This window comes from Solanum lycopersicum, chromosome 7, assembly GCF_036512215.1.
Source record: "Solanum lycopersicum chromosome 7, SLM_r2.1".
NCBI lineage: Eukaryota > Viridiplantae > Streptophyta > Magnoliopsida > Solanales > Solanaceae > Solanum > Solanum lycopersicum.
The window spans coordinates 61,836,241-61,857,953 of NC_090806.1; the positions used below are offsets into that span (position 1 = coordinate 61,836,241).

Below are 21,713 nucleotides of genomic sequence, written 5' to 3' on the forward strand. Positions count from 1 at the left end.
TGATATTTTGGGGGTAAGTTCTCCTTGTTATGTCAAATTCTATCGTATTTACTACAGGTGACTTTTCACTTTTGCCATTTCCTTTGTTGTATTTAATTTTTTCGATCATTTTTTGGTGGTCTATCTGGTTGATTTTTTGGTGGTCACACAACTACTTACCAAATCATACACCAAAACATAATTCACAATTTCATTGAATTTATTCACCACAGAAAAAATTATGACAGTCGGTGTTTATAAAAAAATATATAATACACAAGAAATTATAAACGAAATCTCAGCATAATTGATATCAATATTACTAATACACTTTATTTAATACTATTCTTATACCCACCCTCTTGGTTACTACTAAAATTAGAAGTCTTCTAGACCACTAGAGCTGCCTTATAATGCCGTTTAATTCATACTTATGTTAAACAGAGCAAGTTTGGGTCCTCAATGTGCCTTCTGTTGGAAGGTGGAACTAAGGTAAAGTTGGGAATCAGAACAACGCAAACATACTCGGTATAATCCACAAGTGGGGTTTTGAAAGGGTGACGTGTATGCATCTTATTCCTACCTCGTGAAGATAGAGAGGTTGTTCCAGACTCTCAACACAAGTAACACGTATCGATAAGTATGGAAATGACATGAAATATACAAAAGCAAATTTTAGACGACAATGGAAAATAGAAGGAACTTTCTGAATGTTGCTCAACTTCAAAAAATAATTCCATCAGTAGGCTCCAAGAGAAACATTATCTATGTGATTAGGAATGTATGTGTAGTTTAAAGATAGCATTGAAATCAGCATGGTTCTAGGTGTAACTGCAGCAGATATAACACAGAAGTCGTAACCCTCTAAAGTTTCTGAATCACAACTGAATTGGCTAGGCCAGCTTGCTCTACCGTCTGGTCCAGATCAGAGAGTTGTTTGGGAGGAAAGCCCACTGTCTGCAGTTGATAATTCCTTGACCCACCAGGCCTTGATGCATCAATAAACCCTCGAATATCCCTGATTGTGTGTTGGTAGTTAAACCGAGAAACCATTCGTGTACCATCTGCCAACCTTAGTTGAATTGAGGTTGAGGGCTGTGACTGATCAACAACTAGGCCCACTGATGGGGATGGAGCTGCGGTGAATGATGAGATAGTAGCAGTTGAGTCTACTTGTTCAGCATTGCTAGTGCTACCTAAAGTTCTTCCCACACCCTGAAATAATGCACGGCGCTTCTCTGGTACCTGCAAAAAAAGAAAAGAGTGTTACCATGAAGGGCAAAGGTTTTAGAAGCATAATTGAGAGCCTTTGGTAATAGAGAAAAATAAGGACGTACAGGGCAGTCCTCCTCTCTCCTTGTCAGATTAACTCGGACAGACGTCCTCCTGTCTTCTGGCTCAAGTTCTTTTGGGCACTCAGACTTCCGGATACTCTGCATTACACATACAAAAATATTAAGAGCAAGTGTGGAGAAAGAAAAACACAACATAGGAAAAGCATAAACCAGCAAAAGTCATTGGTGGTTCTGCCTAATAATTGTATCCATAGAACATCTGGCGTGGTATAGATAATGAATAAATAGGAGTTAATATGATTCCAATTCCGACAGCATGAAATTACTTCAGGGAAACAGTCACGTGAAAAATAGTTACAATGGAGTATCAGGTTTTAGTGCACTACGCAAAAGAAAAGGGAGTAAGACTAAAGAGTTTTAATTCAACTTATTAAGTTCAAGTGTTCAACAACCAGTCACCAAAAAGGAAAGAATAATCTTTATTTCATATTATGTCCTTAATTGTTGCCAATGCAAAGATGGGGGGAAATTGTCAACAACATAAACGACCATAAACATGCAAGATGCAAAACCGTTTCAGGATTTGACCTTGAACACAACATATGGTTTTCCATATGTTTCTAAGGAGCGCCTAAGAAGACTTCAGATTTAGATTCTCAGTTCCTTCCAGTGAAAGATAATGGATATCCAAGAAAATTCAATATTATAGGCACAAACTAGCTTCAAATTCACTACCTTGGACGAGATTACCTTCGATACACATCAGAATACTTGGGTGGTATGTTCTAAGCATGTACTAGCTTGTTACTTTGATTCAAAATTTACCTTTCAGAGAAGAGTTAAGTTAGTACCTTTTAGAGATAGTCGCTAACTTTAAACCGAGGTTGAATATTGGGCAACCCGATTAGGATCATAACAGTTATGTAACTAGAGGTCTGACTCTGAAGCATTCAAAAGCAAACAAAGTATTCGAGGGAGGGAGTTATTGCCTTAGTAGAAAGACACCATCCATTCAGTTGTCACCCATAGCTACAGGAAGTAGCTTTATAGCCGACGAAGAATAGGAGAAACAACATAACCTAAAACCCACTATTTTTCCAACCTATAACATGCTTCTTTAATCCTTTAACACATACATATTTTTATTTTTTCCTCCATTTGCGACTTTCTTCATTAGTGCTAAAAGCCCCAATGCACCTTTGAGCTTTTTTGCGTTTTCACCTTTGATAACACTCTTCACAACAGTTTCAACAAAAAGAGTAGAATGTCACACATTTTTGTGAACACCTTTTCTAACAAAAGGAAGTTTAGTTGACTCAGCTGAAGAGAACATGTGTAGTGAATGTAGAACCAGAAAGATGAGCAAATAAAGTAAACAATCGAAGGGTAAAACTCATGACTGACATTACCTCTAAGAAAGGGGCATTTTCTGGATCATCAAACCTCCGCAAGGGTCCATCATCAATAGTGAACCCATTGGTCCAGAAAGTGATGGTATGAGTAACACTCTCAGGTGGCTGAGGAGCAGCAGACACAGTCTCACCCGTAAGTCTTCTAGCAGTTCCAATAAAGCTTCTAGAGCCAGATGATGCTGGAGGTCCTTCAACAGTTGCATGTTGTCTAGCTTGATCGAATATTGAGTTCACATCATTTGCCTTAGATGGATCTTGAACAAGCATTCCGCTACAAAAAAGTTTTGATAAGCAAATTACAACCAAAATGCACACTGTGTCTCTACAACACAAGTCCGAAATATTCAAGTACATCTCCATGTAACAGAAGACCTCAAGAATAAGAATTATGTATTTACAATGTTTGTTTCCTCCATCTTACATAAACAGAATAAGGAATTGGATGATGCAATCTAGGTGAAACAGAAACAAATTCTTATAAAGCACCAGATGTTTAGTTTTCTTTTCGATGATGAGCACTTTTTCCATATTCCAACAATTTTAGAAATACTTGAATACATGAACATATCATTAAAGCCTTAAACCTGACCAAACTCGAATCGTGAGATTGATAGCAATAGGAATATTTCCTATATTTACACCACGAAATGGTGAAAACAGGTAACATTCAGGACAAACTACTAGGGAAAACACATTGAATCCATAAGTTCGACTCGACCCCATACATCAACAAAATTTGAACCTGATAGTGTGTCAACTGTAAGCAACTCCTCCATAAATACTAGGTCAAGGCTCCATTGGCTTAGACAGCCAAAATTGCAACACACAAACATGTCACATTGATAAGCAACTAGATCATGCAACATTGTGATATCAAAATACACATATTAACACACCCGAGGGTGTGACATAGTGAGGAAGATGGTGTGTACTTGGTGAAAGGATCAAATTGATCAGGTACAAGAATTAAATTAAGAATAAACAAGAATGATAAGCATACTGAAATCACTATTTTCACATATTCGTCTAATCAGAGCCCTCAAATTTCTCCACTAGTATACTCAAAAACACTTCCGCCAATACTAATTCGACAACAAAACAATGATAGAACATCAATGCCGATACTTTAATTAAATACTAAATACACTTATAAATGAAGCAATGCAAAGCCAACAGTAAAGTACCATTATTATCACTAGTTATACCTTTTCTCTCCGCCAGTATAATACTCTTGAGGCTCATCGGAGTCACTCCCAGACCCAGTAACAGGACGACGATTCAGATCAGAAAAAGAGTGAATTCCACCAGTTCTCCTCCCAGCAGCGCCGCGGCTAGAAGTTGGAGGGTTTCTAGGTCGAGGTGGAGAAGGAGATCGCGAGCGCGACGGAGAACGGCCTTGCGCAGCAGCAACATGAGTGGCGGCGGAAGCATGGATTGGAGCTTGATCGCCGTCATCAACGGCAGCAGCAGAGGCGGAGTTAAAGGTGTTGTTCTCGAAGAAGGTGGAAACAGCAGCATCCAAATCGAAGTTATGGCTTTCAAGGAAGAAAAGGGCTTCAGGTTTAGAAGCAGAAGTAATCTCACAGAATGTGTTGACAAGTTCTTCTCTTTGTGCGTCGGCGGCGAGATTTGCCTGATTTTCCATTTTTGCTGAATTCTGATACTTGTTCGTCTTCCTCTCTTTTTCTTTTTTTTTTTGGCTGTAAGACTGTAGAGTTTTGGTATATATTCGTTTCTTCCGCCCAAGATTTTCAGCATTTCTTTTTTCCTCCTTTATTTATTAGAAAGCTTATTATTTTCTATACAGTCCAACATCGAGTCTAGTCCTGTTTGGAACAACAATCTACTAACTAGATTTGGCGTAATTATTAATTACAATCTATCTTATTTGATTGAACAGATAATTATTTAATTAAAAAATAATTGATTGTAATTAATTAGAGTAATTATACTTTATAATTCAAAGACAAATAGTGTAAATTGTTTGATAATTTACATGGAATAATTACGGCAATTAATTTTTAATTTCACTTTTTTTCTATATTATTTTGTTTTAATTTATTTTTTTTCTATTTTTTAAAGTTATTTTTATTATTTTAAAAGTTTATTTTTCATTTTCTTATTATTCTCAATTTTACTTTACGTTATTCTATGCAAGTATTCTGTATTATCTATTTTTTTATGTCATGTTTATTTTCTCATTAGCATAATTTTATTATTATTTTTATTTTTAAATTGAAATAGTATTTATTGTTATGTAAGATTATGGACTTACATTTTCTTTTTTTGAAAAAAAATAATATTTATGTATATGTATATATCATTCATAAAGTTTCTTGTTTGTGTAGAATAAATTTTTCATAATTAATTTTTATTTTTAAAATTTAATGTAATTTTATGATTACAATTGTTTGTCCAAACAGAATATGTGTATCACATTGTGGATCCAAATAGGACATATGCAACTGCAATTACATTGTGACAACCAAACATGTGAGTATAATTACTAGACAATGTAATTACACTAATTTCAATTGTCAAGTGACTTTTCAAACAGACCCTTATTGTACACAAATATATTTACCTTGTGTTTGAAAAATAAGGTTGTGAAATTTTTTAAAATTAAAAGAAATATTCCTTTTTTAATAATAAAATGAGGTCTAATTAGGTTATGCCTCAAAGATGTTGTCGTAATTTCAATTATCTGAATTTGATGTGTTTGAGTTGCAAATTGCAATCTTATAGTACATGTAAGTAGTGAAGTAAATATACTATTATTAAAAAATCTTTATACAAAATATTGAGTGACCTTATTATTCTTTAAAAAATAATTTACTTTACGTAAAAGTATAATATAATTTTTAATATAATATTTTTTTTATTTTTGTCCGTGCACCCATTGGAGGCCTCTAGTTAAATAGTTTCATCACTACACTGCAATTCATGTTAACTTCATAACCTTTAGAAACATGAGATCAACTAAAATTTTAATTAATAAATGTTTTTTATTTTATTTTAACTAGGTAAAAATCTCGGCTTTATAATTGATTAAAATTATTTTTTATAATATGAGTACGAGAGAAGTGATTTTAGTAGACTCAACAACATCAATGGAAATTTCTTTTGATTTTTATGAAGCCAAGTTTTTATAGTTGTTTATGACTATATTCGATGATTAAGCATCACAAAGCCTAAGTGTGGCAAGTTAACTATGCTATATGTGTTTCTTTTCTTTTCTTGACAACAACCAACCTTACTATATTAATGAATATATAAATTCAGCATCTCAGGGACGGTGTTTAATTATCAATTTATAATTCCACTTAACTAATGCAAGTAAAACCTGAATTACTAAACCTTACGTGACTAATACCTGCATAACTATAACCAACAAACGAAGGGTACACAAAGAGCGCTGCATCAATTTCCTGGTTGCAGCATAAGATTTCTAATTGTTTTTTGGTAGTATAGCAAGTACAAACTCCAAGTCTAACATAATGTGAATTCCCACAAGAGCACCCCAGCACTAGCTTCATTTCCTGGTAGCTTTTGCAAAGAACAAACGCCTTTTATTAAGCATCCATGGAGGTAATTGATCCATTAACATATTGTATATTCACCAAACCGAAAAAAAGAATGCTGGAGAAAACCACTCCTCAATGCCAGGGTCACTACCGCAAACAAAACTCTAACGAGTTTTTCTATAAGCATTTCCTGTGCTTGTAAGTCGAGGAACAACAACAGGTGCCCCACGAACCTTTTCAAGGGCAAAGCTTACCCTCAATGGACGACCTAGAAAAGCCTGAAAGAAACTAATGTCATTTTGAAAATTCTATGCCATTGTGACAAGGCTGAAATAGTTGTTAGCTCACCTTCCCATCCATGGAGTCTTTTGCACTGCTGGCCTCTTCGTCTTTTAAGAAGTAAACAAACCCAAACCCCCTTGATCGGCCGGTTTCTTTATCATACATTATCCTTACTAGACATGTAAAAAAACAGATATTCAGGCAATTTAAGTTCAGCTCAGAAATAGTGGGAACTGGGAATGTACGTACATACATGTTCATACAAAAAGAAACAAGAAAATGAAAATCTTGACAATCAGTAATATCGTGCAAGACAATGTTACTGATTAAATGTTGAAGATACTTTAGTGACAGCTCATTTAAACAATGTGATACTTAACCATTAAAAATTCTACAAAGGACCTCTTTCATCCTTCGTCTTGAAGCTGATTCTTCCAGTTTATACTTCGAGTGAAGCAGAACCAGGGGTGACTATGTTTGAAAGATATTTCTCAAGATTGCACACCATTGCTTGATGTGGTCAATTTTGTCTCTACTAAGATACGATTAAAGACAGAGAAAGGTGATCGAGAAGTATCTAATCACCCCATGGAGTGAGTCCTTTCCAGTTGAAAATCCTCTAGAAACCGTGTTCTTGAGGCAACAGGGAAAGGCAATTCAAGAAAGTACAGTTAGTAAAAGACAAACAATATTTCTCGTCAAAGGCAGCCTCGTGAATCATTATTAAACTACGCTCTACAAATTTTAATACCGTCTCAGAGTCATCTATTGCTTGCAGAAGATTTTCTTGCCCTGAACCTTACAGGTATATACTCTGTTCAAATTCACGGCTAGCTTTCATCTTCTATTATATACTATGATTTAAGCTTCATTGAAATTAATACCATCAGCTTAATATAAGCTGACTGACGATTCACGGAGTCCACCGCTTTCTACACATTGGTCGTACCTAGCTCCTTCATGCCCTCAATAGTAGAGATATTCCACTTTCCGCAAAGAAGTAACTCCATTGAGGCATTTTATCAAACACATAGAGTGCAACATAAATACACCTTTGTTCCTGAAGAAACAGACTGTAATGTAAATCATTAGCAATTTGTATTACCTTCTGTTACTTGCCCGAAAGAGGAGAATGCATCACTAAGCGATTTTTCATCCACAGACCATGACAAACCTGCAAATACTCTAATAAACTGATATATATATATATATATATATATATATATATATATATACAGATGAAATGAAAAAATTAAGCGAAATTGAAATCACAGTACCAGCTACGAAGAGTTTGTTATTGGGAGGTAGAGAAGAAGATGAAGATGAAGGAGGAGAGCAATACAGTCGTCCATTCACAATATTATTTGGGAGTCTTACAACTCTTCTCGACAACTCTATCAAAATTCCCTTCATTTTTTCTTTCTTTAAACTTGCTTCTTCTACAATGTTTTTATTTTAACATCCAATATTTGAGCCTATCAAATGTTCCATAAATAACTATAGAAAAAGACTGTTTAACCTCATTGATAGTGTTATTTTTTTGAATAATGAAAAACTAGCAATAAACTAAAAATTATTCACTCCTAAAAAGTAAGAAGTATTTTACTAATTTACTCTTAATAAAAAATCTTTACAAAGAAGTTGATCTTTAATAGTAGTTTTTTAGTTATAAGATTTCATTTATTTAAAGAAGGATAAACTGGAAGAGAAAAATCAATGTATTCTAAATTTTGTGAAACAACACTTATTTTGAAAGAAAATGGAAGTAGTTAAACAAATGCATGAAAAGTGTACACTTTGGCTACAAAAAATTCTAATGCTTAGTAGTAAAGAACATCTCTTTTAGCTTCAGAAATGTGCTATCTGCTAATATAAAGACCATAAATCTACAGCAGGACTAAAACAATTTTCTCAAAAGATAATGTTGAATAATGTGAAAAACTTTTTTTTCCGTCCAAGAATAAGATCAACTCTCCGAGAAATAACCAGCATGTTGTGACTGTAAGCAAGTTTTTGCCATCTGCTGAGTCCATTTGCTATATAGGATGAATGTGCTTTGATGAAAATGTCAAAGGAACAGAAGTTCGAGTTCAGATTTGGGAATCAATTAAGCTTTGGCTCCCAACTCCAGCATTAAAGTGTGATTGGTTTCATTTGATGTTGGGCCAACAAATTGAAGTGGACCTGCTCGCAAGTACATAAACAAGAAAAAATAAGCACACAATGAACACAAGCCATCGAACACCTATGCAGAACTTACAAATCATCCTAAATAAAAAATGTGTAAACAGGGGAGCGTTGCTGGAAACAATGTTCTTTGGTTGCAACTACAACATAGCCAGTGTAATAGCTCAAGTGATGTTTGAGAGTGTACGCAAACCTTACTCCTACCTTGCATGGACAGAGATATTCTTTTAGATGGAGTGTTCCTTAGTTGTAGAAGAAAAAAGGTGTGTCAACAGGATAATCAGATGTATGATTTGCTAACATCATTATGTTTTATCACTTGATGTACTCAATGACGGTTCATTACAGCAAATATGTTACTTGGGAGGCAGGTGTATCAGTGAGGAGGGTATATTGGCAACCATACCCAATAAAGATTTGTTCCAGATGAAAAATGATACCACACAACCACAATTTCAAATTAACAAGGATATCAATAGCCTAATTAGCTCTGTATGTGGGAAAAAAATCTCAACGTTGTGGCTAGTGCATGCTTTTAAAGGTTAAAATTTAAGTATTGAATAAGAAGAACTTAACACGTTTCTACAAACAATAATAAAGATATACCAGGGCTGAAGTATCGATTCTTTAGAGCCCACTCTTCTCGCAAGGAAGCAAATTTTTTGAAAGGAGCACCTGTGAGTTGAACAATTGTGAGGCTTTAACTACCCAAAAGTTACAGCAGAACGGATTATACTAAAAAATACTCCCTCAATTCCATATTGAATGAATTTTTAGGCTTTCTTCATTGTTCAAGATGGATGTTTGAAATCTTCTTAATATTTGCCCTTTCATTTATTCAAGTTTTACATTTTCTAGGAGATAAATTACACTACTTATAAAGTTGTATTTATGATTTTACAAAGGGTAATAGTGGAAATTATGGTTTAAATTATGTCCTTGAATGTTTTTTTTAATGTGTACATTGCCTTAAAAATTCAGTTAATATGGAATAGAGGGAGTAGTAAATAACCATAGCCTGTATTCATAGTGCTATGGAGCTTTTACCTTCTAGTTCCACCATTGCCTTCTTAATCACAGGCTTGAACTTACCTGCAAAAGTTTGATCACTTCATCACATTTATAGCATGGAATCTTAGCCAAAACATGACAGGTCTGGAAGGCGAGGGCGGACCTAGTGGTCTATGTAGGACCACTACTTTTCGCTCTGAACTTGTATATATATCTGAAAATCCCTGGATCATTGGTACTTGTTAAGAGAATCGAACCCTCAGCTTCAAATGACCAGTGGCTATAGTGGAAGCTACTCAAACTAGCTTTGAGAACTTGAATTGCTGATTCTACATCCTAGATCTACTCGTACTGAGAGGCTCATAATGTCATCGAGCTAAATACTACACTAATTAAATATATCTCTTAACACTCTAAGTGCTTGTGTATATAAATTTGTTATGGATCATCATATAAACGAGGCATGTCAATCCCTCCTAAGGCTCAAACACAGAATCTCTGAAGTGTGAATCATTCATATGATGTAAGCAAGGTACTTTTCCGTTATTATAATTACTTGTGCAAACATTTGGCTGTTCCTTGTCAATTCAGTTTTTCTTTTGCTTTGTTTTGGAAAATGGTTTTCATATACACTGGAAGACTAAGAAAGGCACTTGTCCTTAGTTGACTATTGCCTGAATATATTCTATAAATGACTAAGTAGATGCTTCAGAATAGAAAAATCCGAATAGTTTCTTTTAGCATTAAGGGATTCAGCTAAAATAATTCAAACAAAAGAGCAAGAGTCTGAACAGAAAATTAGGCACTTTGCAGTTCTAAGACTTTTGCTTATCAATAGGGAGAATACACCATAACACCATATTCAATGAACAAGAGAGAAAGGAGGTTAATACCATGTCTCCTTTCGACATCCATCAAAGATGTTAGTGCTGTTCCACCGACCGTCCAGTCTTCAACTGGAGCTTTCAAATTTCCCACCTATATATGAACAAGTGTGTCAGTATAAATTGCAATTAGTCTAAGTTCCAGATGTACAACATAAAAGATAGTTAGGTAAAAAAGGAAAGGAGAAAGAGGGGAAGATAAAAGGAGGCATGGAAACACCGACAGAGGAAATCAAGCCTGTTTTGCCAGACTGAAGAAGTGCTCCAGCCCCATAACCCAATGCATAGCAATAGTTGGAGTCAAAATTTGAAGGCAAACCACATCTACCCTCGTAACTACAAAGCAAACAGAGTCAAGTAAGAACTATTATAAGGATAAATTTAGGAAAGCAGTTCTAAGTACTAGTACTAATTATAGGTTATTAAAGCAAAGAGCACAGGTCAAATGTAAGTGGTATCAATTACCCAAAAAAATGAGACTGCCCTTTAAATTGTTTGGTATATGAACCTTCCTTCCTCTTGCTTTCAAGTTCAGCTTCCACCATTTGAATAAGCATTTTCTCAGTTTCTATTTTGGCAACCTGTAGAAATTGCAAAAGAAAATGTACTATAAGAAAAAGAACATAGTATGGCTTGACTAAATGAGCAATTGTCCTATTTGCCTGACTTCCATCGAACTGAAGGAGAGTACCTGGACATTTCCATGTGGATCTCTTTCAAGAAGTAACTGCTCCTGAATTGCTTGTGGTAGGAGTTCAAAGAGATCGCGAGACTGGCTTTGGAGTTTCTTTTTCCAACTGCCAGCTGCATCAATAACATCATGAGCCAGGATTTCATTGAGCTCTGCAATCAACTGTTGCACCTGAAAATAAGAGAGATAATCTTAACAACACTTTATTGATTATTTCTGTTCATGATGATAAACGAATCAACTAAATCAGATGCAAAAGACAGAACAAGCTGAAAGGAGAACTGAGTGAAATGGAGGTAACCATGACCAAAAGTTATATTACAAGAAATAGAGTGGAAATATGATTTCTACAGTTCAAAGTTTGAACCTCTGGAATGAAGTCAATCAGGCCTTCGGGTATTAGTATAACCCCATAATTATAACCAAGTTTTGCCCGTTTACAAATTACTCCTACGATGTAATCTGTAACACTTTTAAGTGTTTGCTTCTGGGCTGCAACCTGTGGCAAAACAGTACCTTTGTCAATGTCAGGGAAAAATCATGAAACAGTTTCTATAAAGTTTATTCTAATAACATACTTGGCATGATCCTCTTTACATAATAGTGTTCAGAAAAAGAAAGTCATGGAAATGGAATTTTAATGCAATTAATCATATCGAATTCTCGATGGCATGCACTGAAGTCCCTACCTAATAATTTAAGTGGTAAAGTTAAGGTTTTTCCTTAGACATAGTATACAATAGAAACTTAGAGAAACTTTAAATAAAATTGAACTTCCAAAAATAACCATTACTGCAAAGAGTTTCTTCATTACAAATTTATTCAAACCGTGCATTTGTAATGAACTTAAGGAGAATACTGAATTCTCTCTTCAAGTTTTAGGCACATTTAAGTGTAATATGTCTGCATACATGCATGAAAAATATGTTCAATGATTTGGAAGACAATTACCTCTTCGCCAATGATGGTAATATTAGGATGGGTTTGAAGAGCACACTCCAATGTGATGTGTGATGCAGCACGACCCATAAGCCTTACAACTAGAGAAACCATAAATTACTTGCTAAGAAGAACATAAATAATACTATTGAGAGTTAAAATTAAAAATTTATTTAGAAGAAACAAGTCCTAGTTCTCAAAGTTAATCATGTATAAAGTAGTATCCCAAGTTGTCCACAATTTATGTACTTACAGTGATAGTATTTTCCTGTTGAACGAGCATCTATCATGACATTTCCAATCATTTCTGCATATATCTGCACCGGAATTGTGAATTTGGATAATCTATATCTATACATTCCACAGACAGGAATAACCTACCGAAGTTATCAAATTTGTGTGATTGTCATTACTAAGAAAACTAAGAAAGCAACAAGGTTTGGGTAAAATACTTCCATAACAGTTTGAAAATAAGACAGACATAGCATAAAAATATTCTGAAGTAACACCATTTCGAAGTGTTTCTCGTACTAGAAGTAAAAAATTAAAGGTCAAGAGAGAAGTGCTACGTAGATATAATTTATAAAAATAATGTGAAGTAAAATGGAACTAAGATTTCGGAAATAAGGCAAAAGGGAAAACAATTACCTTGCAAGCAGTATCAAATCCGAAACTAGTAGGAACTTCTTTGCATTTCAAATCACCATCAATTGTCTTTGGGCATCCAATAACCCGTGTTTTCAGACCTTTACCCCTTCACTCGCACCAAACAAACAAAGTTCTATGAGAAGAACGCCAATGACGACTACCATGAGCCAGTCCAATATAATAATAATACTTACCTAAAGTTCTCAGCTAGAAGACAAGCATTTGTATTTGAATCATCTCCACCAATCACAACAATCCCATCTAAGTTAAGTTTCTTAGCTGTTTCAGCAGCTTGATTAAACTGAAAAAAGAAGAAGAAGAAGAAGAAAACAAAAACATTATGCAGACTTAGTTACAATGAAGCATAGTTTGTGTAGAATAAAAAGAAGAAATAAAAAGAAGTTGATAGGTGATGAAGTGAAGAACTATCGGAACCTGTTCATCACTTTCTATCTTGTCTCTACCACTACAGATCATATCAAAGCCACCCTGTCAAGATATTATCAATTAAACATGTTCTACAGAAGTAAAATTAGGCGGTAAATCAAAAAGAGAAAACAATAAGGATAAAATATCCACTAAACCGAAGGTAGAGGTTTAGGCTAATCAAGTTGCAAAATTCAAACAATTCTGATCAATTCACGGCAGCAGTCTCTTGGATAACCAGTCGCAGAAGAAGTAAAACACAACAGACAAAGCTTCTCAAATTGACGTATGCTGAAAATATACATGCCATATGGGGAGAAAGGAACTACCGTATTTTTGAAGGAACAAAAAAGGGAGCTTGAAAGCATTGCCAGAGAAATAGTATGTGTCTTCACTGTGCATTACAAATTTACTACAGAAACTCATCGTACAAATTGGAAGTCAATTTGAAGTTTATAATGATACATCTAGAAAGGTAGCATTGATGTCTAGGATGATAAGAGTGTGTATTCTCCTGGAGATTAGTTAGCTGTGACATGCTATGCTAAGCAATGTGATGTCCTTACTTGGCTATTAATGAAAATTTCAATTACAAAAAAAAAAAATAGTTGCAAAGCTCCCACATCAGAAACTAAATACGCTGCCATCATATTGTTACGGATAACTCGAATAGAAAAATATTTTTTCCATAAAAGTCCACAAGCATAATTTGCTATAGAAGAACTGTTTGGAACAAGTGCAAACAAAGACCATGTATATTAAGTGGATGATGGAAAGTAAATTTCTTACTTGATTTCTGTAAGGATAAACAAAATCCGCTGTCAACTCTACATATTTACAGTTCATTATCCCTGCTGGACCTCCCTTGAATCCATAGAGTGTGCTATTTTTCGTTTTCTCCTGCAAATAGTCTAGAGAAAAATAGTCAACTAATTGCTGAGATACACGCTTATGTACTAATATGTAATAACTACACATATGCACAGAACTACAAAAAAGTAAATACCATTAAGTAGGAACTATTGGAAAAGCACTCACCAAAAATTCCAGAGATGACATTGTGCCCACCAGGAGCCTGTCCTCCGGACAACACAACCCCGACTTTTAGAGTATGATCCAATGCAGCTCCAGATGTGTGACCTGGAAGTAACGACACGGAAGGCTGCCCAAACAGATTTGGAAAAAGCTTTGCAATTTCACCTACAATAATGATGTTAAAATGAATATGAAGCTAAGCATGAAAAAAGGCTTTTTTGTAACAGAATATTTAGCGTTATTCTATCTCTTGGGCTAATGAGATCGGAAATTGAACATGTGTGATGCCTTTATGTGGAAAACTTACCTCCATTTCGAGCAGAAAATTAGATTAGCCTCGTTTGTTTGTCATCATTTGCTTCAAATTTTTAAACTGGCTATACCACATTAAAGCTCTTCAGTAAAAAATTATTTTATGAGGAATAGTACCTTGTGTTGGTGCTAGATTCAAGACAAAATTAGTTCTAATCTTCCCCACACCACCTAATTTGGCACAGAACTCGCGCCATCTCTGGGAAAACCACACGACTAATAATAACGATGCACTAACTAAAAGCCCAAGTTTGTGTCTTTTTTATATAAAATTTTGAATAATTTTTATTTAGTCCAAGATTAGATAGGCCTAACTTTGGTACCAAGTACATAAGAAGATAGAGTCCTTATAAATCTACTCATTTACTAGTTTCTTGTACTACCACATAAATAAATGCTTCTATGTATCATATTATATGAAATACTGTTGGTATCTAGTGGTCTTTACCTACCATTCCTATACAAGCTGACACAAGCATGTCAATTCTTTTGTACCGAGTTATGAGATAAGAGTGTCATATTAAATAGAATGAATGAAATCTCAGTGTTACATCCTACTGTGTTTTTTTTTTTTTCAAAAAAAGTTTCTGATCATCAAACATCTAATCAACTTATATCATAGATGCAGGCCTATTATCAAATTATGAAGCTTGCCAATTAATCGAAATCCATAAAACTATCTAAAAATCAACTAGAAACCAGAGTAAGAAGTTAGTAATAATGCTCATGCTGCACATCAAGTGAATGTCAGATTATTTCCATTCCCTTGCACATTTAATGGTACACTTCTTTCTTTTGTTTTTTGATTAACTTGCGTGCATACACAACAATAGATACGAGATAGCTCTATCCACCGAGGCTTATAACAGATGAAAAAAATCACCTCGTGCTTTTTGTCTCTGCTGAGGTTTGAACAACGATACACATTTTTTAAAATACGAAACACAATGGATGAACTAAAAATTCAAAAATAGAAAGCAACTACACAATTGAAAACCGAGAAATCGCACGTTGGAATCAGTAAAGTATTTTCCTCTAGAAAAAGTGAGATTAACCTGGATTTCCAGCGGCGGAACTAGGAGGGCCATCAATGACTGAAAAGGGCTTTTTGAGGACCGAAGGCAGAGGAAGCGATACAATGAGACGGTTGTGTTGGACTTCGCTGTACGACGAGGTCGATCGTCCGGGGCCGACGGCTGCCGCTGCCATGTTTTTCGTGCTTAACTAATTGGAAATGTGTGTGTGACGAGAAGGAGAAGATGTGAGAGGTGAGAAAAATGTGAAGTTTAATTTTATTTTTTTTCAAGTGAAATCGTAGAAAGTGGAGAGTTAGTTATGATTTTGAATGCTGCCAATGTTGAACTATTCTAAAGCAGGGTAAGTGGTGCTCTATAGAGCTATTCACGGGCTCGGGCTTGCGCCAGCAGTTCCCTTCGAAAAAACACTTAATTTTTAGCAAATAATAATCACTTACTTTGAAATTTATGAGATAACAATTGTACTACTATTTGGTTAGAGTATATATTTTGTAAAGACCGCATTTTATTTGAAACTTATATATACATGTTAGAAGTAATTTTAAAAAATTTGGAATTCTGATCATGCTTCTAAAATCAATTTATTTTGAAAGGCAAAAAAAAAACTCAAAAGTGCTTTTCAGAAACAGTATATTTAGTGAGAATTTGAAGTGTAAATATCTTTCTGAATTGATCATATTTCTGCACTCTAATATCCAAGGTTTTAATCTAAACAGAACTCAAGACTGGTAGCAAATTTGTATTGACGTCTTTGATAATTGAATACGGTTCTATATTACAAACTCTGGAAATGAATGATTCATTGAAAGCTAATATGCTGTATTTAAGCTTCCACCTTCTCGTCTGCTTCGAGTTTCTTTTCCTTGTTGTCGAGGGTCAAATCCTTCCAACTCCCGAGCTCTTCTGCAGAATCCTCAATACTGCTAAGTTTCTGCACCTTGTATTGGTGTTTCATTGAAAATGCAATGAAAATCAAGAAATTAATTACTCCGAGAACTGCTAGCAACCAGTAGAATAAATCCAGTTTTCCTTTGTTTAAATTGCTTTTAAGCCATCTTCCTTTTGTTGCTTTCTGTACAACGAATACTAGCAAACTACTCACGAAATATCCCATCGAGAGTGTGCTGAGAAATAGGCCTGTGCTCATAGATTTCATCCCTTCTGGTGCCTCCCTGATGAAAAACTCTAGCTGTCCTACATAGGCAAAAGCTTCCCCAGCACCTACAATGAAGAATTGAGGCACTAACCAAAACGCGCTTATCTTGAAGTTATGATGGATGGCATGTTCCCTTCGTCGTTTTTCTACCAGAGCTGAAGCTACCATACCAACAATAGAGAGTAGTAGTCCAATTCCAACTCTCTGAAGGCTTGTGATTCCTTGGCTGTTGTGAGTGATTTTTCTGGCAATACGAACTGTGACCCTTTCGTTTATGGAAGTAAACAGAAGTATGCTAATAAAGAGAAACACGGATAAGGAACCTGCAGGGACAGCAAAGTTTCCAACATTCCGGTTCATGAAGGTAGCTTGTTCAATGGTGAAGGTATTCATCTGAGAGTATACTGTCCAAAAAAGTATGCATGTGGACCATATGGGAATCAATTTGAGCACCATTTTCACTTCTTCGACTTCTGTAACTGTTGAAACTATCCAACGATTCTTGCTATTCTCATTTGCAGCTGCAGAGTCATCAAGAATGGCTGCCTTGTCAAGACACCTATTTGATAACGACTACTGGTTAGCTTCTATTTATATCAAGTAATTGTTTGATTTCTTAATTGTTTACTAAAACTACTACATTCAGGTCAATCCTGGCCGTATATGTTAAAATTTCAGCAACTTACGACTACATTATGATGCAATTGCCTGTGAATATAGTATCGTGATGTCTATTGCCCATTTTGTGAACTCTCTCTGGTATGACTAGATTTGCCTAGCGATACTGGGCTTCCATCCTATGTTGGGATGGTCTAGTCCATGATCGACCATGCTTATTGTTGTTTTGCATCGATATTAGATAGTAATAGTCTTATTTTGGTTACTACAGTTGGTTAGATAAGCTTACCTCAACATATGTGTATGTGGGACTTTGGCATTGTGATATTCATTCAAGAAGCCAGTATCAGAAGGGTAACTAAGCTTTCTCTTCCTCCAAGCTAAAAGCAGAACCCTCCATATGATAGTCAAAGGACTTCCTTGAGGCTTCTTGAATCGATACAACGTCGTTCCACCAATCAATACAGCGACCCCGAGGACCATTGTGCCTGCTGATATCCCATATCCCCATCCTCTTCCTACATTGTCTTGTAAGTACACCAGCACAGTCACTGCAAACAGAGAACCAAGGCTTATGCAGAAATAGAATCTGTTGAAGAAGTATATCATGGACTTGTTCTCCTTAGGATCTGATGAGTCAAATTGGTCTGAACCAAACCCGGAGACATTTGACTTAATTCCACCACCACCAAGAGCTAGGATGTAAAGCGCCGTATAGAGAAGAGCAAGCTGCTGGCCACTGGCTTCAATGCAGTGACCACTTTTTCTTGGGTTACATTCAGGCGGCTTCATGCCTGGAATGGATGTCGCCAATGTCAAAAGCGTAACCCCCTGGTTAGACACAAGCTCTCGTCTATTAAAACACTACTTATTTAATGGACAATAACACGTAGAACAAGTTCTAAAAGAAACAAGATTTACATGTAATTCTCAGTTAAGTATATAGCAAATCTTTTACCAGTTCGGAAACTAGACATATAAAAGCTAACATATTGTCTATTAGTATGAACACCATTTCAGATTTTCCATACGAAATAACTTCTCTATCTGTAATTTGCTCAAGAATCTCACCACAGCAGCAATTGAAGCAAAGATTCCAACAGTCAGATAACGTCCGAGTTTAGCATCTGCCAAGAAACCACCTAGAAGACCAAGAAGATTAAGTGTCCCCATGAAATTGGTGACAATGTTGGCAGATTTGGAGGATGGAAGATGTAAATCTCCAACTAAGTACGTCACTAAATTCATCGAAATCCCCATAACACATACCCTTTCTGATAGCTCAGTTCCTACAATAAAATTAATAACTTCAGTGATGCGACTACAAAAAAGCATTACACACTCAAAATATTAGACAGAGTTCTCTGTTAGGAAGGTCACCTAGGATAAGTCCTGCAGCTAGCCATCCCCCTGTCCTAGACTTATCCACCGGATTTCCTCGAAAATCAACCATATTACCATCTTCTGCACCATCTTTTCCAGCATGGTTATCAACCAAAACCTGTACATGATTAAATGAAAGTTTTGATGAGATATGTAAGCAACAACAAGTGTAATTATTCCACAAGTGGTGAGTCTAGGGATGGTAAAATGTACGCAGACGTTACCATTGCTGTAATAGAGAGAAGGAGATGATATTATATTTGGATTCTGAACTTTCTAGTTTAAAGAAAAAATATGAGAGTAAATGATTAGGCTAAAAGATAGAAAAGTAAACTGTAGGAGCATTGCTACATATATGTGTTCTAAAGTTGGAAGGTATTGACTGATTGCATCAGGTTTTGTTTGTATTTGGAAGCATCATTTTGTGGTCGAAAAAAGTTTACAATTCATTGATCTATTAGATTGAAAAAGTTGACATAAACTTTTGAATGTACATTGGTCGTTCTTATCTCTTCACAATGGGACCAGTACCTGTCACAGTTTTAATATTTACATTAAAGCTTTTGACATAGGCTAGATAGATGGAGAAGCAGTTGATATAGGTTCGTATATACATATATCGTGTAAAAATGAAGATTTCTTGTAAAAAGGATGTATAACGACTAAAAAAAAGTTGTTAGGACGGAGAAGTCGTGCTTAGTTGTGAGGTGAAAATCATGTTAAATCACAGTAACAGAAAAAAAAAAATCTTTTTTAGTTTGTGAACGTATATTTTTTTGTTGTGATTTCTCGTGTTATTGGAAGAAACTGTGTACTGTTGTGTATAGTAAGATTCAAGCATCTTTGATGTTCTTTCCTTCCGTGAACTCTTGAAAAAAGGGTGTGTCAAATTATTGAGAAATCTTTAACTTTTGCATTATATCAGGAAAAACTAATTAAGTAGGTTTTATTAAAGTTTAAGCAAACAAAAATAACGTAAATGTTAGTTTTGATTATGTTTTTGGTACAATAAAATCGATGATTATTTGTTTTGCTTGGTCCACCTAACTTATTTGGACGTATATATTTGCTTATTTTCTCTCATAATCCTATCCAGGCCCCTCATGCATGGTCCTTTCCTTATCTTAGGTTTCTGTTCTCTACCTCTCATTGATACAGTTGAGAACAAATAATATGTCAAGAAAATCAAATATGCTAATAATACTGAAGTTTGAAATGTTGTGTTTATTTCACACGTTACATACACCCAAGATGGGAGCGTGTTAGGTCCGGAAAATAATTAGATGTCATGCGGAGAGTAACTAAACAAATCCTGATTACGAAAAGAATCTGCCAAATATGGAGATTTTATATTTTCTTTTTGAAAAAATAGAACTTAGAAACTCAAGGGGCAAAGTTTTATTTAATTAATAAAGAAGCAAATCAACAGAATTACAAAAAGACATATTTCTATGCTAATATTACCATTGTATGTAGTATCAATTATTGATTAATAGTACTGGTAACAGGTGTATCAAACATAAAGAAAAAAATGATTGGTGTCACTGCTTCATACAACTATACATTGGCCTCTAGCTAGCTAGCTACTAATTAAATGGTTTCAGCAAATACACGAGCTGGATATCGTCCTATTGGTGGTTGGGTTTTTTTCTTTAAACAGCTTAAAATGCTACGTAGGACGAGAATTATCATATAAAATTGAAACGAAAGAATACTATGGAGAGGCAAAAGCTTATTATTTATTACTATTTCATTTTGAACCACACAAAAGCGCATATCCGAAGAGATTTCATAATTTTTTTAAGGAAAAAGGGTCAAAAATGCCTTCAAACTATATGAAAGGAATAAAAACGTCCTTCGTTTATAGATTGGCTCAAAAATGCCCTTATCGTAAATACTTTGGTTCAAAAATGTCATTGTAGTCAATACTTTGGTTCAAAAATATTCTTATAGTAACTAAAATGAATTAAAAATAGCTTTTTCCAAATAAGTATAATTTTTTCTTTTTAACCAAATTTTTTTCTTAATTAAATTATTAGAGAACTATGATTTGTTTTCCTTTTTTTTTTTAAATTACTTTAACAAATAAAAATGTAGGGAATATGTTTTTCTTCACAATCTCATCTTATCATTTAAAATAAAAATAACTTCATATAAGATCTCGATAGATAATATGTGTTATATGTATAAGATCATAGTATATTCATCATTAATTTATATTTATATAGCAATAGAAAATAGTTATGATAAAATAAAAAGTATTTTTTTTAACTGAAGATAAAAAATTTCTAATTTAAAAAAATATTATTAGAAAAAGAATGTGTTAAAAAGAAAATAAATAATATATTTATTTGAAAAAATGAGCATTTTTTAATCCAAAATAACAATAAGGACATTTTTGGACCAAAGTATTGATGAGAACCAGACTACAACTGAAGGGCAATTTTATTCCTTTCGCATAGTTTAAGAGGATTTTTTATACTTTTCCTTTTTTTAATTAAAACAAAAATAAAAGAGTATCTATTAATTTTGTCATTTAAAGTCGATAATGGACAAAAATCTTCTAAAAAGGAACATCACACATTGGAGCCTCATGGTGCATGGATGAGGACAAATAGTATAATGAAAGCTATTAGTCTCTTGTCCTTTTCAAATGATATTGTTCTGATTCTTTTGACCCAATCCTACTTAAATATTTCCCAGAAAATTTAGACATGCATGAATGAAAATTGAAATGCAATAGTCTAAAAAATACCATTTCATTGCTTGTGTAGCTTTTATCCATTATTCCTAAAAAAAATAATCTTTTTCCCCTTAGCTTAATGGATCATTTGGCTAGGCAGGTATAGGATTCCAACTTTGGATTTAGATTGAACTAGCTTGGGTTAATTATA

The 21,713-nt window shown here is 34.5% G+C and overlaps 4 protein-coding genes across 4 annotated transcripts; all 4 read right to left on the reverse strand.

The window, feature by feature from the left end:
• Positions 1-672: 672 nt before the first annotated feature.
• Positions 673-4,438, reverse strand: LOC101245776 (plant UBX domain-containing protein 4). Its single transcript, XM_004243476.5, has 4 exons — positions 3,892-4,438; positions 2,684-2,957; positions 1,317-1,412; positions 673-1,224 (listed from the first exon to the last, which is right to left on the reverse strand). Exons 1-4 carry the CDS (start codon positions 4,329-4,331, stop codon positions 844-846), a joined length of 1,191 nt encoding a protein of 396 aa, XP_004243524.1. The 5' UTR covers positions 4,332-4,438; the 3' UTR covers positions 673-843.
• Positions 4,439-6,088: 1,650 nt separating this feature from the next.
• Positions 6,089-8,151, reverse strand: LOC101245474 (glycine-rich RNA-binding protein 4, mitochondrial). The gene is made up of 4 exons (XM_004243475.5): positions 7,770-8,151; positions 7,598-7,666; positions 6,559-6,665; positions 6,089-6,488 (listed from the first exon to the last, which is right to left on the reverse strand). Exons 1-4 carry the CDS (start codon positions 7,903-7,905, stop codon positions 6,375-6,377), a joined length of 426 nt encoding a protein of 141 aa, XP_004243523.1. The 5' UTR covers positions 7,906-8,151; the 3' UTR covers positions 6,089-6,374.
• Positions 8,152-8,236: 85 nt separating this feature from the next.
• On the reverse strand, positions 8,237-15,984 carry LOC101245182 (pyrophosphate--fructose 6-phosphate 1-phosphotransferase subunit beta-like). The gene is made up of 16 exons (XM_004243474.5): positions 15,681-15,984; positions 14,317-14,478; positions 14,068-14,189; positions 13,288-13,341; positions 13,047-13,153; positions 12,853-12,958; positions 12,458-12,521; positions 12,217-12,305; positions 11,633-11,764; positions 11,266-11,436; positions 11,040-11,155; positions 10,799-10,910; positions 10,584-10,668; positions 9,727-9,771; positions 9,286-9,354; positions 8,237-8,676 (listed from the first exon to the last, which is right to left on the reverse strand). Exons 1-16 carry the CDS (start codon positions 15,832-15,834, stop codon positions 8,600-8,602), a joined length of 1,665 nt encoding a protein of 554 aa, XP_004243522.1. The 5' UTR covers positions 15,835-15,984; the 3' UTR covers positions 8,237-8,599.
• A 409-nt stretch (positions 15,985-16,393) lies between these two features.
• Positions 16,394-19,133, reverse strand: LOC101244598 (protein NRT1/ PTR FAMILY 6.4). The gene is made up of 5 exons (NM_001310216.1): positions 19,044-19,133; positions 18,817-18,937; positions 18,508-18,725; positions 17,726-18,267; positions 16,394-17,377 (listed from the first exon to the last, which is right to left on the reverse strand). Exons 1-5 carry the CDS (start codon positions 19,044-19,046, stop codon positions 16,486-16,488), a joined length of 1,776 nt encoding a protein of 591 aa, NP_001297145.1. The 5' UTR covers positions 19,047-19,133; the 3' UTR covers positions 16,394-16,485.
• Positions 19,134-21,713: the final 2,580 nt, after the last annotated feature.

Excerpts from the sequence above, each read along its gene's own strand:
- LOC101245182 (XM_004243474.5), bottom strand. The coding sequence starts at position 15,834 with ATGGCAGCGGCAGCCGTCGGCCCCGGACGATCGACCTCGTCGTACAGC. Across the intron at positions 11,765-12,216 it reads TTACCATCATTGGCGAAGAG|GTTGCAGCCCAGAAGCAAAC; the intron begins GTAATTGTCTTC and ends GTTTTGCCACAG. Across the intron at positions 9,355-9,726 it reads GGCAATGGTGGAACTAGAAG|GTGCTCCTTTCAAAAAATTT; the intron begins GTAAAAGCTCCA and ends TTCAACTCACAG.
- LOC101245776 (XM_004243476.5), bottom strand. The coding sequence starts at position 4,331 with ATGGAAAATCAGGCAAATCTCGCCGCCGACGCACAAAGAGAAGAACTT. Across the intron at positions 1,413-2,683 it reads AAAATGCCCCTTTCTTAGAG|AGTATCCGGAAGTCTGAGTG; the intron begins GTAATGTCAGTC and ends TGTGTAATGCAG. Across the intron at positions 1,225-1,316 it reads GGAGAGAGGAGGACTGCCCT|GTACCAGAGAAGCGCCGTGC; the intron begins GTACGTCCTTAT and ends CTTTTTTTGCAG.
- LOC101245474 (XM_004243475.5), bottom strand. The coding sequence starts at position 7,905 with ATGAAGGGAATTTTGATAGAGTTGTCGAGAAGAGTTGTAAGACTCCCA. Across the intron at positions 7,667-7,769 it reads TAACAAACTCTTCGTAGCTG|GTTTGTCATGGTCTGTGGAT; the intron begins GTACTGTGATTT and ends GAGTATTTGCAG. Across the intron at positions 6,666-7,597 it reads TTTCGGGCAAGTAACAGAAG|TAAGGATAATGTATGATAAA; the intron begins GTAATACAAATT and ends TTACATGTCTAG.
- LOC101244598 (NM_001310216.1), bottom strand. Across the intron at positions 18,268-18,507 it reads TTGCTTCAATTGCTGCTGTG|GGGGTTACGCTTTTGACATT; the intron begins GTGAGATTCTTG and ends GTGTCTAACCAG. Across the intron at positions 17,378-17,725 it reads CCACATACACATATGTTGAG|GTGTCTTGACAAGGCAGCCA; the intron begins GTAAGCTTATCT and ends GTTATCAAATAG.